We start from the raw sequence: 18050 nt of genomic DNA, 5'->3' as shown, positions 1-18050 counted from the left end.
CCTCATTGGTCTTTATGGAAAGTTAAACTCCTGGTTACAGGGGGTTTTCGCGGGTCTTGAAAGTCTTAAAGTAAGGAATTTTAAACTCTTCCTTGAAAGTCTGGAAATTTGTGTGAAGTTTTGGGAAAAAAATCTGGAATTTCTTTTTGTTCGAAACAGAATTTTAGAGTGCACAAATGTACAAAAGCATTTTAAAATTTGTAATATGAAGAAAAATAAATAAAACTTGCATAAATGCTATGGTGTGATATCCAATCAAAGGGGAGACCAGTCACGTGAAGCTAGGAAGTAAACATCTCCTTTGTTCAAAGGTTTTTATGAATTAAAATGATACAGATACAGAGAAGTTTTGTTCAGGCTGGGAAGAAAAACATTTTGGAATTCTATATACCCTGCTCTTGGTCATGACTTGTGAAAATGACTGTTGTGCTCTATTAAGCAGCTTCTTGGTATACGTAAGACGACATAAAAACATACAGCGAGGCCCAAAAAAGTAATTGTATAGTAAAACATAAAAACACCAAGGTATGTTAAGATTAAGTCACTGGTTAAATCAGACCATTTATTAGCTAAATCACATCCTATATTCCTTTAGTATATTTGAATCACCACTGAGTCTTATTGTTTGGACAAGATTTTATTGCGTATATACGGGTTAAGGTTCGTTGTGTGTTCTTTGTCATGTAGCACTTCACAACACAGCAGGATTTCACCAAATCAATGAAGCTGAACTATACTGAACACCAACTCATGTTTTCATAAATCTTCTTAGTACGATTTTGTTTGTTCGCAGTTCAAATGTAATCACGGAATTTTACAAGTTTAATCTAAATGGCCGTCCTGATTTTAGGTGCACGCTTCACTTCACAGACATCACTTCACAAGACAAAGAGCTTTTACTTTTTTTTTTTTTTTTTAACCATACATAACGTGACTAATCGTTCTGTGAGCAGCTCTCCCGAGCTACTTCATGTCAGACACATGCAACCTCATCAATAACTTAAAAAAAAACAAACACATTAGATAAATAAATATGATCAAGTCCATGGTCAGTATTAAAAGAGAACTCACATGGAAAACACTTAACGTTGACACATTATACATAACACAGGTACAATACATAACTTACCTTCTCCAATTCTTGATGTAGCACAGATTACAGTCACACACACAAACACACACACGCACACACAGGACATTCATAAAGAAGTTTCAGTTCCTTCCCAACACAGATTTCTCAAATAAAATGAATATTTTGGGTTTTACATAGGGTGACCAGTTGTCCCTCTTTGTGGGGGACTGCACAGCATTTGCACCCCGTGTCCTACACACCGAGACAATGTCCCACATCTATACCGATGCTTTTCTAAAAGTATTCATCTGATTCAATGGCTGTGTAACAAGTCCTCAATTTGAGTCAATCCCAACTTAGTTGACATAGTTTTGAAAAACTTTTGAGGAAAAATAAATACGTAAAGAAAAGAAGATGCAGCTACAACAAAACATGGAAACTACTTGCAACTGTGCTCAAGCCAGCAGAAGGAGTTTCTCCTCGTTTCATGTGGTCGTACAAAAGCTGCCGTCACAATTACAAATACTTATTTTAGTTATTTATCTCTTAAATGTTGTTATACTAGACTGGCAAACTGTCCGGGGTGTGACCCTGCCTATCACCCTAAGTCAGCTGAGATTGGCACAGCACCCCCCACGACCCTCCTGTGCAGGATAAAGGAGTAAAAAAATGGATGGATGGATGTTGTTATACTTGTAAATAATGCAAAGTGTGGGTAACATTTTAGTTTTCCTCCGTTTTTTGAAAAATTGCCTTTAACTGTTGGTATATCTTATAATCCATAGCTTTTATAAAGCACACGATACATACAGTCTATCCTGTGTTCATTTTTTTTTTTAAGGTAAATAGACAATCTATCAACATTTTACACTACTTTTACACTACGGGCGTCCCACGTTGTCTTTGTCCCTCATTTACTGTGTTGGTCACCCTAGTTTTAGAATAAAAATACAGTGCAACAATTCCTGTCTGGTTTATCTGATGTGGATTCATATGCTGTCCTGATCCACATTGTGTCATGACTAACTCCAAAGGAAGGAGTAGCTTAAAATTAAAACTGAACATGATTAAAATACAAATGCATTCCACGGTTATTTTATCCAAACTAACCAGCAAAAGCTCCTTAAAACGAAAGCTTGACAGTAAAGGAAATTAAAAACTGAAGCAGAGAACAAGTCAAATCCCACCTGCCTGTAACGAGGCTTGTGCTCCTCTCTAGTCTTGGTCTTCATTTGGTCTTCGCGCAGAGCATCCGTCAGTGTTTACAGGAAGGGATACTGGTTGAGTTTTCGTTGATAAGCCGCACTGGAGCGATGGAACGGCTGCTCCCCCAGATGCTGATGCTGCGGCTGCTGCTGATGATGATGGTGATGTTGGGGGTGGTTGGTGAACTGCCCCGGAGTAGAACCTCCCAGGGCCAAGTTGCTGTTCTTCTGCAGCAGCGCGAGTGAGGGGTACGCTCCACCCGCTCTGCTGTGGCGGGACGAACCGCCGTGCATTTGGTCCACAGCCTGAGACACGGACGCCAACGCGGCTGATGCCGGGTAGGCATACAGGTTGGGGGTCGAGGTGAAAAGGGTGCTCTCGTGGGGGCGGTAGGACGAGTGGGACGAGACCGGAGGGGGATACGTGGGCTGACGCCTCAGGGAGATACTGGTTACTGTTTGTTCATGGGATGATGACATTACCGACTGCTGTACCTGTAACAGCAGAGAGTCCACTTTAGCAGACAGATATAACAAATGTCTACTAACTTTCACTTTAAGTTACTGTCCTACATCGAACCCGACTGTTGATCTGGGCTTTTTATGTGAAACATACAGATTGTTTTTTGTGTGATCGTGGATGGGGTGATCAATAAAGTTGTCTAAATCTGAATGTGAAAAATATCTGCTGTTTTACCACATGAGGCACGAGTGTAGATGTTTATATGCTTTGCTGTGCTGCGTTTTCCAGAGAAACTTTAGGATTAGCATGGCAATACTGGAGGTGATTACCATTCCAGAATGTATTTCTGAATACATTTATTTGGGGAAAATAAGTTAATCAGCATGCATGTTAAAAGTCAGATTTTAATCTAAAATCGAACATACCTGGATAATGAGATTCATAGTCTGATTACTCCTGTATGTATACGCTTAAATAGACTGGAGTCGGCTTTCTGAACATTAACCAAAATTTTCTCCCTGGTAGAAGTAGAAGGATGGATTCGGCGTCTTTCTTCAGACAACACAGCAACCGCAAGAGCCACTGAACTCACTGTTCACACTGACCTCTACATTCTTGCAGTCTTAATGAGTGCTGTAGCAATTTACAGGAAACAGACCATAGTTGCAGCGGAGTAAAACTTGTTAGACATCGGCTACATTTGAAAAAAATGTTACCTGACTCAGGTTAAGAGGCTGAGATCTGCTGGAAGCCGCCCGCTGATGCCGATCCGTGTTGGAATCTCCGGGCCGACTGGACTGAACTGTCGATCCCTTCTTTGACTTTCCAAAGCCACTTACAGCTTGAACTACCAGATAAAACAAAAAAAAAAAAAATACAATGAGCACAAATAACAGTATCAATTCCAGCAGAGTCGATCATTATTGTTTTCTGGTACGTGAAGTGACAGTAGAGACGACACAAAATGAATAACGCTGATGACTGAGCAGGATGCAAATACATGTGTGACTGGATGGACCTGGAGCTGCTGGAGCTTTGTGGGTTGTGCTCTCTCCTGGCTGGCTCTTCACAGAGGGCAGGATGATAGCCAGAGACTTGCTGGGCTGTGAGCTGCTCTTGGGGCTGAGGGGGCTGCTGGTGGAGGAGTCAGAGTCATGAGAGTCATGTACTGTCACACAACTGATCACGTTGGTCCTCTGGCTCGTTCCAGAGCTGAGAACGAGAAGAGGAGGAGGAGGAGGAGAAGAAGAAGAGGAGTGCATTACCGTATCTGTTGATTTTACGCAAATATTTTCAACTAACTAGGAAAAGAGCTTACCATGCAGCAGGGAACTTCCTGTCGTCGTCATCCTCTGAGTCACTGTGAATGGTGATGATGCTGACGGCAGGACTGGGCGTGTCAGAGATGACAATGGGCTGAGTCTGGTCGCCAGCACATGTTGAGGTGTTGTTCACCACAGTGGTGGCTGAATGCACCGATGACACAGATCTGAAGGAAAACACAAGATCCATCACTGCCTTATTACAGACTCTGGTCAAATATGTTAGGTGAAAAGTTATAATGCATTGAAAGAGGGGAGGCACAATATTAGTAGTGGCAGATATCGCCTTTAAAATATCAGCAGACACACAGATCTACAACTATTGTTTTTCTCACATTTATCTATTTTACTCAATGAAGAAAATGTATATCTGCATCTGCTGTGGCATGAGGAGGCAAAAGGAAAAAATGTATGAGTCGTTGGTTATCGGCCCAAGCACTCTGCATGACAGGTTGACTGGATACCTGGCTCTGCGCTCAGCATGTCGAGCCTTTGACCTCTTGCCCTGTTGGGCTCTTGAGTGAGTGGCCCCTGAGTTGTGGTTTTGGAGACGGCCAGCACCAGAGTCCTGCTGGTTGACACCGTCATACTGGCTGCCACGACGACCCCTTTGACAAAGTAGAGAAAGGTTAACTTTAGCTTTATCTTCACTGTGTCACTTCTGATCCACACAGAGATTTTAAATTACACCATCCATCCATTTTCTATTGCTTTTTTCTCCACATAAGGGTTGCAGGGGGGTGCTGTGCCAATCTCAGCTGACATAGGGCGATAGGCGGGTTCACACTCTGGACAGTTCGACAGTCCATTGCAGGGACACATGGAGACACACAACCATTCACTCTTACACTCACACCTACGGTCAATTTAGAGTGACCAATTTACCTAATCCCCATATTGCATGTTTTTGGACTGTGGGAGGAAGCTGGAAAACCCGGAGAAAACCCACACACAAACATGCAAACTCCATGCTAAATTATACCGATAATAATAATAAGAATAATACATTTAATTTAAAAGCGCCTTTCAGGTCACTCAAGGACACTTTACAAGCAAGATGAATTTAAATTAAAATCACACAATTACGTAAAAAAACAAAACAAAAAAGGAGCACATAAAATATATTTTCAAACACGGTGTAGGATTTCCCAGTACTGTTGCTTATAATGCTGTGCTCATGTTTGTGTCTCCTTTCGACCTCAGGATATACGACTGTAAGACTAAACAGCACCCATCATTCTTTATTTTATTTGTCTCCACTGATAAACATGTGATTTATGTAGAGCTTTGATTCACTCAGCTCCTCATACACACAACAACAATGACATCTACAGTCAGACTCGGTAAAACTGGCGTTAGCTGGTGATGAAAGACGCAATGAACAATCACATCAACATTCACTGCATGTTATTGAAAGGCATACACATCTGCTAAAAAGGTGTTTTGATACCACTACATTTTGAAGCTATTTAACGTAGCATGAAAAACAAACTTACCTCCAGCCGGAAGCTTGTTGACTGTCAGAGACAGATGCTCCCATGGGTGAGTCGGGCACTACGGTCTGCCCAGTGTTGTGGATGGCCATGCCTGGCATCTGCTGCCAGGTTGAAGGGATGAGTATCTGCTGAGTGCCTGCTGGCCAGCCCTGCTGTATGCACACACACACACACACACATATGCATAAATAAGCAAGAGTTTGAAAGACTGCACTGATGTAGAACATCTGTAAAGACCCCAAACAGTGTGATGACTATAGAGGAGAAGAAGTCAGAAATATTTTATCTAGTCAAACTGAACAGACATGCAGCCTGCAGAGAGACACAGAGGATGCCACTGCTGTCCCACACCGAGCCACAGAGCAAACGTCTCAATAAAAGAAAACAGAAGGGAAGAGGGGGGTCGCCATCAGCAGACCTATTCCTGTGCAGAGAGAGAGCTACAGTACAGTACATCTGTTATTGTTGAGAAGAACATCAGGAGCAATAAATACCTAATACCTCACTTAAAGAGCAAAGACCAAAGAAAGACAGGGTCTAATGTGAAGCATGCACAAAGAGTCAAAGAGTGGAACGCAGCAAACATGGAACTGAAAGAAACGTGTTAGTGTGATAGGAGATAGAGAAGGTGTATGGTCTTGTTGCCATAGAGACAAATCCTGGCATTTTCAACAAAATTGTCCTCACTAACTTAACTAAACTAAAATCTGTGTTTGCCATTTGTCACCTGTTGCTATTTTTTTTTTTTTTTTTTTAAATCCTCACATATTGATGTTGAATATTGCACATTTCTACATTTGTATCAGCACGTCAGTAATATATCAAAAACAGCACTGACTGACTTTGCTCTTGCTCCACCGTATCATTACTCACAAGTTGACATGGAACACATGGAAATGTGATGGGGGGATTTCAGCGACAAAGAAATTCATATGCACTTTAAACACTGAGAACTAAGAGGAAAACCAGAAGCTGCAAGCTACAGCACAAGCTACAGCACTGGTGAGTTGCAAACGCGTCCCGTGCTTGGCCACACACCACCAACAAACATGTGCTGCGATGGAAAGACAGATTGAAAAAAGTTGAAGTTGGCAGATGTGATTATGGTGTTTTACCAGCATGGAGGCATTCTGATCCAGACAGCTGCAGAGGTTTCCACCTCTGCAGCCAACTGGCGGCTGGACCGAGCCTAAATGTGGCATTGCTGCCACTGAGGCGTACAGGCTGCCAAACAGCAGGGGGTCGAGGACGGAGGCCTGGACGGAGGTGTGAGGCGAGGGTGGAAGGAAGGGACGTATTTGAGACACCAAAACAAAAAAGACAGACAGAGAAGACACGTTTGGAACAGACGATGGAGATTTGCTTGCGTTATCTGTCACGACTGATGAGTTACAGTTCTGTGCATAAGTCCCAGGACGACCACCAGCATTGTTGTTCTTATTGTAATGATATGATTGAAAGTTGGTCTAAAGTATTAACAAGCTGTCAATGAGTTTAACTCGTGTGTATGCAACTCCTCCTCTAACAGACCTTTTTCACAGCAGATATTTTTCATCCTGAAAGTAGTAACAAACACAGGTTTTACCAAGATCAGTAGGGTTCCACTCCAAATCCTGCATCTGTGGTGTCTTTTTCTGGGTTTAAAGAGTGCTGCAGTACTAATATTTAGACATTAAGCCAAATTCTATATTAAATGTAATACCGATTAAAAAGAAAATATATATATATGGAATAAGCACAACATTGCAGATGTCTTTTATAAGTAACATTGTACTGATGAATCCGTCTGAGGTGTCACTACTTCACAAGTCTGTTAAGTTTCAGTGGCTTTAACCTAAGTGACATGCACTCGAGTGCAGCATTTATATTCCACGACTGCTGATGCTCGTTTGTTTGGTTCATTGGATTCGGAATCACTAAACTGTCGGGGTTTGTACCTGTGTCAGCATGCCAGGCTGGATGTGAAGAGACTGGGATGACTGGTTCTGAGGAACTAAGGGCAACGAGTTGTCCATCCTCACAGGATAACCAGAGGGCTTATTGGATGTTTGAAGACCTAGAACATGGCGGCAGGTTAGGTTTTTAATCATATAAAATGTAGACATGGAGATGAAAAGACGTTAGCAGCACTAAATAAACAAATGCTCTTCTTTATCTTTCCTTGATTGTGGTAAAATTGTAAAATAAATGAAGACAAATATTGTACTAGGCTATTACTGTTATTTTGTCAGTGGCTGCTTGGTCACATTATTGTAGTCTCTATATTTTGAGCACAAAGTGTCGACTAAGATGTCTTTTCTTCTTGTCTGTCATGGATATCTGTTACTCTCACCCTGGATGGTGGGGGGACACACTATGAGTGTCTGCTGGAAGGGTTCGGTCTGGGCACAGAGCTGGGTGGGTCTGGTCTGCAGGGGAACGCCCTGCTGGGTCAGGCCAGGGATGTTGATGGTGGCCTGCTGGTAGAGGCCAGGCTGGTAGTTCAGCAGTGGGACGTTACTGCTGAGAGACAGAGACTGGCCTCCTGTGGAGGACATCTGGAAGACACAGCACACAGAAAAAATCTGAGAAGAAGTTCTTTAAAAGAAACCCAAGGGCCTCGTTTGTCAGGACACGTGTAGAGCGATGAATAACGATACATCTCATCTGCTCCACATCTGTCTGCTCATACAAACTCACTTACATAGAGAAACGGCTCCAGAATGACAGACAAGCATCATTTTTTTGTTTTTGTAACAAAGATGTTACCACACTGTCCAGACAAAAGTGTGATTTCAAGCTTTTATTTGTGACGTGTGAGAGAAGGTGTGAAAAGGAGGGTCGACAAGACGGTAGTGAGACCTGCTATGACGCATGCCTTAGAGACAGCTGGAGGTGGCAGAGCTGAAGATGCTGAGATTTTAGTTTGGAGTGACCAGGACGGACAGGAAATAAAGCAAGAGAGGCAAGGTTGTGATTTTTTTGGTGACAAAGGATGTTCAAGATGGAGCTGCTAGGCAGGAGAAGAGAGGAAGACCACAGAGAAGACTCATGGATGTTAAAAAGGAGGACATGAGGACAGTTGGTGTAACAGAGGAAGAAACAAAGGATAGGGCAAGGTGGAGGCAGATGATGCGCTGTGGTGAACCCTAAAGGGAGAACCCGAAAGAAAAAGTAAAATGAACATATTCAGACAGGCCCTGTGTTGGGCACAATTCGGTCAATTCTGCCTAGTGTGCAAAAAGCCTTGTTTTATTGGAGCCATCTGTGCTTCAAACATCAGCGAATCTCCCCCGGCCATTAGAGCCGGGTCATATTTTCCACATCAGACGTCCTGAGGGTCTGCGTGACTTATATTTCATCATCCACCAATTTTCACGGTGGTCCACAAAGAACCTACGCAGACGACCGCATCTCCGGTTTAATTCCACAGAAACCATGCGCGCTGCAGTTCGCGTGCTCCTTGTAGCACAATATTTTCCAGTCCAGTTGATGGCATGCTCTTGTTTTGGTCAAAAGAGACAATAAAGAAAATGGGACCCATGGAAACTTGAGGTTGTATGAGATTTTCTGCCAGTACTCCCGGGTGTACAACTCATACAAGGACATACAAAAGTAGGTGCACTTCTGTTGCATGTAACACTAGACTGACATGGACTGTTGTAACTGTCTTTCATGCTTATTAATTTGAAATAGTATTATTTAAGTAATGGTTAAAAGGGGTGTCCCCTTTTTTTTTTTACCTCCGAGGAAGAACGGCCCCGGAAATTGTCGTTGCCTTGTGTTTTTAGCTTTTTCGTGTTAGCCAGCGAAACCCACACGCCAGAAGAAGTTGTTACATGTTTTAAAGTGAATCCTGCACCTTGTTCAATAAAAGCGAAGGACTTAACGATCGTCTCCGTACGCCTTATTTTCATAGACGCAGTTAAATCATATCATGGACACTCATGGACAGATTAATGATCATGTTCTCACCTGGTTGTGCTGGTTTAGTTGGCTACTAAAGGTGACAGTGAGGTTGGTGGCTGCACTTGGGGTGTTGTTGTTGGCAAACATATTTTTTCCATTCTCAAAGGCGCTGCATCGGCGTTTGCATATGTCCATGTTTTGGAAGCAGGACTTCACACTGTAATAAATAAATAAATACATAAAGACCAGGAACTAAAAGTGCAACGATACACAATAGACTCAGCAGTCTTACTGTGAGCTGTGAGGGAAGTGCAGCAGGTGTGTCATGGTAACAAACGGGTGGTTCAGGGTTTTCACGGGCGTGATGCGCTTGTCTGCGTCCAGCGTCAGCATCTTCTTCAACAGGTCTATGAACTCCCGTCTGTCGGCCTTCTCTGCCAAAATGTCTGTCCCCTCCAGGTTTGTCATGTTCACCTGCCAGAGGAGAAGAGGTAAGATGTTGCTTCCATTCATTTGCCAAAGCAACATTATATCCATTATATCAGGAGGAATAAATAAAACATTTATGTTCACTAGAAAAGCACATTTTTCTACATTTCACTTGAAAAGCTGCAGTTCGTAATACTTTAATACAAAACAAAATGTTTGTTCCATTCAAACCATTGTGAAATAAAACCACACGATGCTGATTAAACTTGTCAGCTCCACACAACTCATGTTTTTCAGTATACTGTGTTCAGATCTCGTGTCACCCGCTCCTGTACTGCCACTGTATACACACAAACTCCTCCTCAGTTATGTCTGATAGCATTACTTGACAGAGCCTATTTCCAGATGAAGGACGCAGTACACAAATAATGTTACTGTTGTCATGTTGTTAATATTTGTTTAGAATGTTTTAAAGGATCTGTGTCTTGTCTTGGTTTTCTGCTGACAGCTCTGTTTGCGCACTGATTGAATATTTACTGTAGCATCTTTATCCCCCAGACAACAAAATCTAATCCCTTCATTAATCTTCCTCACCTGCATCATGTCATCAAGGCAGTTGAAGATGTATTTACGCGCCTCCTTTGATTTGATCCCCATCTCTGCCTCGTGTTCCGCGGGCGTCTGCAGACAAATAATCAGAGTGAGAGATGAGTGCGTGCTCTGTCCGCACACTCACGCAGGGATAGGTTTGCCAGAAACGCCTACTTTCAGTCTCCAGAGTGGGTAGCTTGAGTCGGGCCCTCTGTTGAAAAAGCGGCAGGTCTTGGTTCCTGCACTCAGCAGGTACTCTGCTGGGAGACCCTGGGTCTGGGAAATGTAACGTATCTGGAAGAGAATTTCAGAAAACAACGTTAATACCACCTGAGGCCTGGGAAGGTTGTCTTTCTGAAACATGTTATCTCACATACAGAACAAACAGATTTTCCTCTCATGTCTAAAACACTGACAATGCTGCTGTGACTCCTTTTCTGGAAGCAATATCATAGTTTTAAATCAAAATGTTGTTGTAATAAACTGGATCATATCATCTAACCTCTACTTTGTACTCGTGTTTTGACATTTTTGGCCGGATTTGTGCTTTGTTTGTTTTATTACAATAATGATATTATCCCTTACCTTGAAACTACAGAGGATACACACGTGAATTAGAAGAGCAGACACCATACCACAAAATGGACAACCAGAGACAAAACAATCAGCAAATAGTAGAGTAGCTTTTTCTTGCATTTTGTGGCTGCAAATGTTAAAAAATTATGAATAAAAAAAAAAAATCTACCAATTTAGACAATTTTGTTTCAAAAGTGTTGCTTATTAACGGATTAAAATGTCTACTAACTAAATGTAATGTACAGTATGTTGTAGGGCTGAACAATTTTGAATGAATGTCTAATTATGTTTATTTTGACTGAAATTGATAATCAATTATTCTCATTTTCATTTGTATAACATATATTAAATGATTACTGTGTGATATTTGTGCAGATCTGTGAGGAGCAAACATGTTTTCTTCGGTCTGTAGAATACGATGTGGACAACATTTCATATAAAATTGGACAGACATTTTGGCCTTATTGTGATTTTCAATAATTCTCATTAATTGTTCAGCCCTAGTATGATACAGCACATCATAAAAATACATACACACCATGGCACAAAACCATACAAAAAACTGAGGTGAACTTTAAACAGAACAATGCTCGCTCCCTGTGTTTTCACTCTTTCTTTTTAACCGTAGCTAACAGGCCATCAGAAAGAAAGCTAGTAAGCGAGAATAAGAATCTTTTAAAACAACGTGCAGGCAAATGTGTTGGCTCACAACAGCTAAAGCATTGACATGAGAGAGCTGCAGCTGACCTGATCATACTCTGATGCACCAGGATAAAGGGGCCATCCCAAAAACAGCTCCGCAATGACGCATCCTAAAGACCACATGTCGATGGCTTCACAGAAAGGAAGTCCCAGGATTATCTCTGGAGCTCTGCAAGAGAGTCAAATATGACAAATGACAAAACCACAACTGGCCGTTGACATATGAATATGACACAATGAATGATACACTCACCTGTAGTACCGCGACTGCAGGTAGGTGGAGCAAACCGCTTTAGACACGTGGCTGGCGGAGCCAAAGTCGATCACTTTCACTCGGTACGGCTGCCGCAAAGGATCGACCAGCATGATGTTTTCGGGTTTCAGGTCGGCGTGGATCAGCCCCAGGCTCTTCAGCTTCATCAGCGCCGTGGCCACCTGCTGCAGAATGGGCCGAATGCATTTGAGCAGCAGCGGGCTGAACTTGCTGTGCTTCAGGAAGTCGTACAGGTTCTGCTCCAGCATCTCGAACACAAGGCACGTGTGGTTCTTGTGCTGGAAACACTCGTATGAGCGGACAAAGTTGAACTCGTCTGCGTTCTCTGTGCTCAGTCTGCTGAGGATGCTCACCTAAACAGAGGTGAGAGAGGGAGGGGGATTGATTTGTATTTGGACAAATTAAAAGGAAAAGCATGAGAGAATAATTATAAAAGGCAGGAAAAATCCATAATATACAAAACTCAAGCATTTGCAACATTGCAATTTTAAAGCTTTCCAACTTCTGTCACCACTCATATAAACTAATCGACAAACAAATACAAGAAAAGATTACCATCTGTTCCATCATTTATCCATTCAGTCTGTTGTTTCTGAAAATCGATTTGAATCTATTTAAAGGTGTACATGTTTTAGTGGATTATTGAGAGATTGTTCCATATTTTGACTCCTATAAAAAAGGACAAAAATCAAAAGAACTAGCCTTACAAATTAACAATGGAGTTGAATTCAAAATAACTACAGAAAGAAAATATAAGTAAAGTTGGAAAATATTGTTTTTCTTTTAGTGTCTCTATTCTTCATTTGTTTAAAATAATTTGCTTCACAGTTCCTGGCATAAAAACCTCTGTCGTGAACCGTTTTCTTTATCAAATTAGACGTTGACTTGGGAAACACCAGCTGACCATTTATGTCTTGACGTGTCACATGTACACGGCAAAAGTCAGTTTTCCACAGAATAAATGTGGCATGTTGCTCCATATAAATCTTGTCATGAATAGGAGAAGACTTTACTTTTAAGTTATTGTCCACTATTGTCCAGGATAGTTGTTTATGAATCTAATGAACTGAATGTCTTTTAAAACTAGTCTGCCTGCCCTATTCTGTACAGCTTAAAGGTTGTTATTTTTTTTTTTTAGATGTTTGTGTGTACTCGTATTGTATTGCAGGTGTGACAAAACAAGTCAAGAGAACACATCACCACGCTGTTTTCTCTTTGGCTTGTCTCACATTCACTCCCTTTTATTATGTCTCAGAAATTCCATTAATTAAATGTCATTAGTGCTATTCTGTAAATGTTACATTAGATTTAATGCTAATTGGAGTTATTTGCCTGGATGTCCACAGGATATCAACACAAATTAACTCATTTACTTAAAAAGAGGAGAAAGTCAGTGGCCCAGGAATGTTAATTAACAACCTTATTAGTGTGAAAACATGGATCCAACCTGGTGCTTCAGTCCTTCACAGCATCATACTCACTTCTATTTGTCCCTGCCGAGCGTAAGAGGGGTGATTCTTCAAGATTTTGATGGCCATGATCTCATTTGTGCCGCGCTTCCAGCATTTCGCCACCTGACCAAAAGTGCCGCGCCCTAGGAACTCGAGCACCTCGTAACTGTTTGACATCGAGCACAGGATCTCATGCTGGACCAGCTGGTAGTCGCCCTCGCTGTGGGAGTTGCTGCTCTTTGTCGTAGAAGTGGAATGTGCTATGGATTGAGCAGTGGTGGTCCCTCCTCCACCACCACCAGCGCGGTTTGAGACGACAGGTGCCGAGAGCTCCTCCAGTATCTGGACGCTGTCACTGCTGTCCACCTCCTCGCTTTTCCGCTTCAAGCTATACTGCTTGTGGTAGAGGTCGCACGGCTGCGAGGACGACGTGGCGTCCTTGATGCGGCGGCTGGAGGAGGTGGACGAGGTGGAGGAGGGAGGTCCACGAAGGCTGCCTGTGCTGTCCGCTGCCCGCACCACTGTCTGCTCCCGGGAACCTGCAGCAGGCAGATGAACCTGGTTGAGGTTGTACACTGGGTTGAAGTTAGAGCCAGAAGTGGAGGGTGCAACTCCCTGGCTGGGACTCTGCTGGTAGTAACCATTGTCTCCAAGCTGGCTGGACACATCCCAGGCAGGGTTCTCTACTTTGAGCCTCTTTGAGCGAGAATAGGCACTGGAGGACACAGAAGGTGAGGAGAACACCTGAAGCTGTGACGCCATGTCTGTGGATGAGAGTAACAATTGGATGTAATCAGCAACTGGACACGTCAACACCAGTGTAGTTTACACTCTTAAATAAAAGTAAAGCCAAACACAATTACAAATAGTCCACATGAAGTATAAACAAATTTGTGACAACTTGACTCCACACCACCAAACATAAGTTCTAACACATTGTGACAATCATATAGAGATACATCATGATATCTGTCTAACTGAAGAAAACTAAATATTTATTTATTTATAGTCTATGTATTGAACGTGGATTATCCGATACCCTTCCACCATAAACTTCCTCTTTTTCGGCCAGGTGACTTCCACCCAAGTTTCCCTCATTCATTTGAGCAGCGCAGCCACAAGGAGACACAACGCCAGGCAAGTGAAACTGACAAGGAACTGTTTACTTTAGAGCGCCTTCATTTATTAATTAAACTAGTGATATTTTCCCTGGCATTACTGGTGTATTAATTCTCATATTTTGCACGAGGAAGAACGACAATACTTCACCCAATAGATATTTTGAACCCACCCTTAACAGCAATAGCATAAAATCCAGACTTCAGTCAAACACTATTAACAGCTCATTACAAAGAGAATCACACAGAGTGAATCTCACTCACCACACGAGTGGACTTCACAAGCTACTCAGAGCTAAATCAGGACCACAATATCATAATAAAGAGACTTGTTACCATAGTATTACAGTATGGTGAGATGCTGATATTGTAACAAAATCTATATTTTTTTTTATTTAACCAGGTAAAATCCCATTGAGATCAAAATCTATTTTACAAAGCCGACCTGGCCAAGATGCAGCAACACACATGATCCAATCTATCCAATTTTATTTCTGAAGCACATTTTTATTTTAGAAATTCCAGTTTGGCAATCACAATTAAAAACACAGGCACAACGGATTCTCATTGTCTTAACGTTTAAGACGGAACTAAAAGCTTTGAGTGAAATGAGTTTGTTGCCACAAGAACGTAATGTTTGCATCAGATCAAGATCAAATCAAGAGAATATACTTTCATGTAGTCAAAGAAGACATTTCGACATTCTCATCACTCATTCATAAATATCACAGTATCACACATTCATGTGTCTATCATGGCGTTCCTCCTCATCCCACCTGGATGTTGTTGTTGTTTTTTTGTTTTACGCCCCTGTCGTAAAATCGCTAACCACCCTTACAGAAACAGCCATAAATCACATGCACCTGTATTTGATGACCGGACACTCCGTCGCTGATCAGACATTAAGGTCTCTTCCTCCTCTTCATCATCATCATCATCGTCGTCATCATCATCATCATCATGAGCAGCTCTGTGACTGAGCTAACAGTTAGCTTCACGAGTTGCGAGCATCCGATTCACATCGTATGTGTGTGGATTGTGTCGCTACATGACGAGTTCGTGATGACGCAGCAGGAGGCAATCGTCGCTGCGAGCGTCCGCAATCATCATAACGAGCGCAGTTTCTCAGGTGGACGCAGCTCCATCATCGCTCCTCGTCTCGACTCCGGTCGTAGCCGTACACGCACTTCCTGACGTAGCGATGTCACGTGGCTGACGTCAGAACTCGAGGATGTCGGCACGTGTAAGAAATGACTCCACCTGTGTCACCTAGACACAAAAGTGCTATAAAGACTGCCATAGAAGCATCTTTAGAAATGCCATAATTAACTACAGTCCATACATAACAAATATTAATAGCTTGTTATTAATAGCACTGACTTCTATCCATTAAAAAAAGAGACACAAAAATGCCACATTAAAGACTGCCATAGAAACATTATGTATCAATGGATTTTTCAGGAAAAAAAATATGAATGTTATCAATAACTTCAGTCCTTACCATATATAACAAGTTATGTATTTCATGATTTTCAACCCCTTAAATACTCCACCCGTGTTCCTAAGACACAAACAAAAATGCTCCATTAAAGACTGCCATATAAAAAAAAGGTCTTCATGAATGTAATAATTTTATCTTCAGTCCTCAATATTTATATTTCAAATATTCCTGTCAGTGGTAGATTTACATAAAACAATACATAAAAAAAATAACTTCACCTAGTGGAAAACAATAAAACACGACATTTTGAAGGGGTTTCAACACTAAATGTAAAAATAGAAATCAAATTGAAATGGCAGTGTGTTCAAAATGCAGTCATATAGCCTATAGTCGTAAAGATATCTACAACGTCATTATGACTAGTCATAATTCAATCAACAATGTCCTTTTTTTTAATTTATATCTTGAACTTTTATGGGAGGGTTTCAATCACCAGTCTCACATTTCCAACACAAGAGGGCGCTGATGTCTCAGCTACCAGAAAACATTTCATAGTAATATAGACTGAGTGCATGTAAGGTTTAGACACAAATCTTTCACTGCACATATAGTATGAAAACACAGATTTTTTTTTATTTCAATCCAACTTAAGATCAGGTTTCCTGTCCATTCAGATATATTATCATTTTTCACTTCAACAGCATTTACACTGTAACACAATCACTGCCTTTCATAGTGGTGCTGCCACATACACCTGAATACAATGTTACAAAGACTACACCAGCATAGTCCATGCAGAAATACAACATTACATTACAAAATGATTTGCTCAGAAACAGAGAAAGTAAGATGGTGGATTGGTTGCTGATAACCAATAATGGTCCGACAATCTATACCCTTCCAATGGCAGAATTCAAGTTTAGGTAATGATGAGATATATATAATTGGAGTAAATTGCATGCATTACATATAAAGAGAAAGTAGTGATGGATTTCCTTCAGTAAACGCAGAGGAAAACAAACAAAAAAAACAAGTGCTTGACATTTTATCAAAAAACAAATCTAACATTGTGTAAACCAAAAAATGCTTTATTTACTTATATAAAAGAGGAAAGGACCAGCAAATCCTCATGAAGCGACAACCTATCCACATAAAAGCCTGATCTCAGAACAGCAAAGGACACGTCTAATGCCGATCTAATGCAGCTTATTAAACACAAACAGCATCGTAACATCATTCTTATTTTTCACTTAAAATGTGACTGTGTACATTTTTCTGGGTGGTATATGATGATTTAATGAGATGCCTCATTCCGTGTTTCTCATGATGTTTAACATACAGTACATCCATAGTTGTATAATTAGAGTCGAGTCTGGAAAGTGGCTGTTGCACTTTTCAAGTATGTGACCTTGTTCCTGTCCCGGGTGGCGACATGGACTCGGCAGCAGACGGCCTACTACCTGAAGGAGTGTCGGAAGTGCACGCTCCTCCGTTTCAGCTTCTCCGGGTTGTGCGATGCCATGTGGGAAAATTCTCGGAAGATGTCGAGGTACGTGGCGTCGCCTGGTGAGGAAAACAATGGGGAAAATAATGATGAAAATGATGGTTTATCAAATAATGTATTTTACATTACAGTACAGTAACATAGTATGGTAATAATTATGTAGAATATGAGAGTAATATTATGGTAATTCTACCAATAACAACAGACAATGTGTGTGGGACTTAAGAGAGCATGACATTAGTTCAGTTTTAGTGTAGTTTAGTTTTAGTTCAGTTTAAGTTTAGTTTTAGTTCAGTTTTGGTTTAGTTTAGTATTAGCTCAGTTTAGTTTTAGTATAGTTTTAGTTTAGTTTATTATAGTTTAATAAGCAGACATACAAAAATGATTAATTCATTAATGCACTGAAGCAAATTTCTGAAGTTTAAAATATGATCATTTTAATTTCCATTTACATTTGAAGGTCTTGCACTGACAGTAAACAAAAGTAATTCTAATCAACTATTACCTGACTGTTACTT

General features: G+C 41.2%; 2 protein-coding genes across 5 annotated transcripts in view; both read right to left on the bottom strand.

Annotated features, from left to right (window-relative positions):
• Positions 1-1959: 1959 nt before the first annotated feature.
• Positions 1960-15791, bottom strand: hipk1a (homeodomain interacting protein kinase 1a). 3 transcript variants are annotated; one of them, XM_058641984.1, is made up of 17 exons: positions 15451-15791; positions 13500-14233; positions 11998-12371; positions 11790-11913; positions 10641-10760; positions 10470-10556; positions 9739-9920; positions 9513-9663; positions 7891-8095; positions 7496-7614; positions 6674-6814; positions 5559-5710; positions 4527-4670; positions 4059-4229; positions 3759-3952; positions 3457-3587; positions 1960-2772 (listed from the first exon to the last, which is right to left on the bottom strand). In XM_058641984.1, the coding sequence occupies exons 1-17, from the start codon at positions 15488-15490 to the stop codon at positions 2335-2337; spliced, it is 3507 nt and encodes a 1168-aa protein (XP_058497967.1). In that variant the 5' UTR covers positions 15491-15791; the 3' UTR covers positions 1960-2334. The 3 variants fall into 3 exon arrangements, with proteins under 3 accessions (XP_058497967.1, XP_058497968.1, XP_058497969.1); XM_058641985.1 differs by lacking the exon at positions 6674-6814 and having other exon boundaries at positions 15451-15790; XM_058641986.1 differs by lacking the exon at positions 6674-6814 and having other exon boundaries at positions 5559-5707; positions 15451-15790.
• A 726-nt stretch (positions 15792-16517) lies between these two features.
• The window catches only part of LOC131468735 (arf-GAP with coiled-coil, ANK repeat and PH domain-containing protein 3-like), a 64230-nt gene continuing 62697 nt past the window's right edge, over positions 16518-18050 (bottom strand). Inside the window, exon 25 of one of the 2 annotated variants that reach the window (XM_058643274.1) lies at positions 16518-17591. In XM_058643274.1, coding sequence (XP_058499257.1) covers positions 17485-17591 — 107 coding nt within the window. In that variant the 3' untranslated portion in view covers positions 16518-17484. The remainder of the gene's footprint in view (positions 17592-18050) is intronic. The other variant, XM_058643275.1, reaches the window with a different exon arrangement.

This window comes from Solea solea, chromosome 11 (genome assembly GCF_958295425.1).
Source record: "Solea solea chromosome 11, fSolSol10.1, whole genome shotgun sequence".
NCBI classification, from domain to species: Eukaryota; Metazoa; Chordata; class Actinopteri; order Pleuronectiformes; family Soleidae; genus Solea; species Solea solea.
The sequence above is the reverse complement of the archived record's forward strand: the minus strand, read 5'-3'. Positions and strand labels throughout refer to the sequence as shown.

Coding starts and splice junctions, on each gene's coding strand:
- hipk1a (XM_058641984.1), bottom strand. CDS start 15,490: ATGTCTGATCAGCGACGGAGTGTCCGGTCATCAAATACAG. Junction 14,234..15,450: donor TGTCCGGTCATCAAATACAG/GTGCATGTGATT, acceptor TCTCATCCACAG/ACATGGCGTCACAGCTTCAG. Junction 12,372..13,499: donor CTCGGCAGGGACAAATAGAA/GTGAGTATGATG, acceptor ACCTCTGTTTAG/GTGAGCATCCTCAGCAGACT.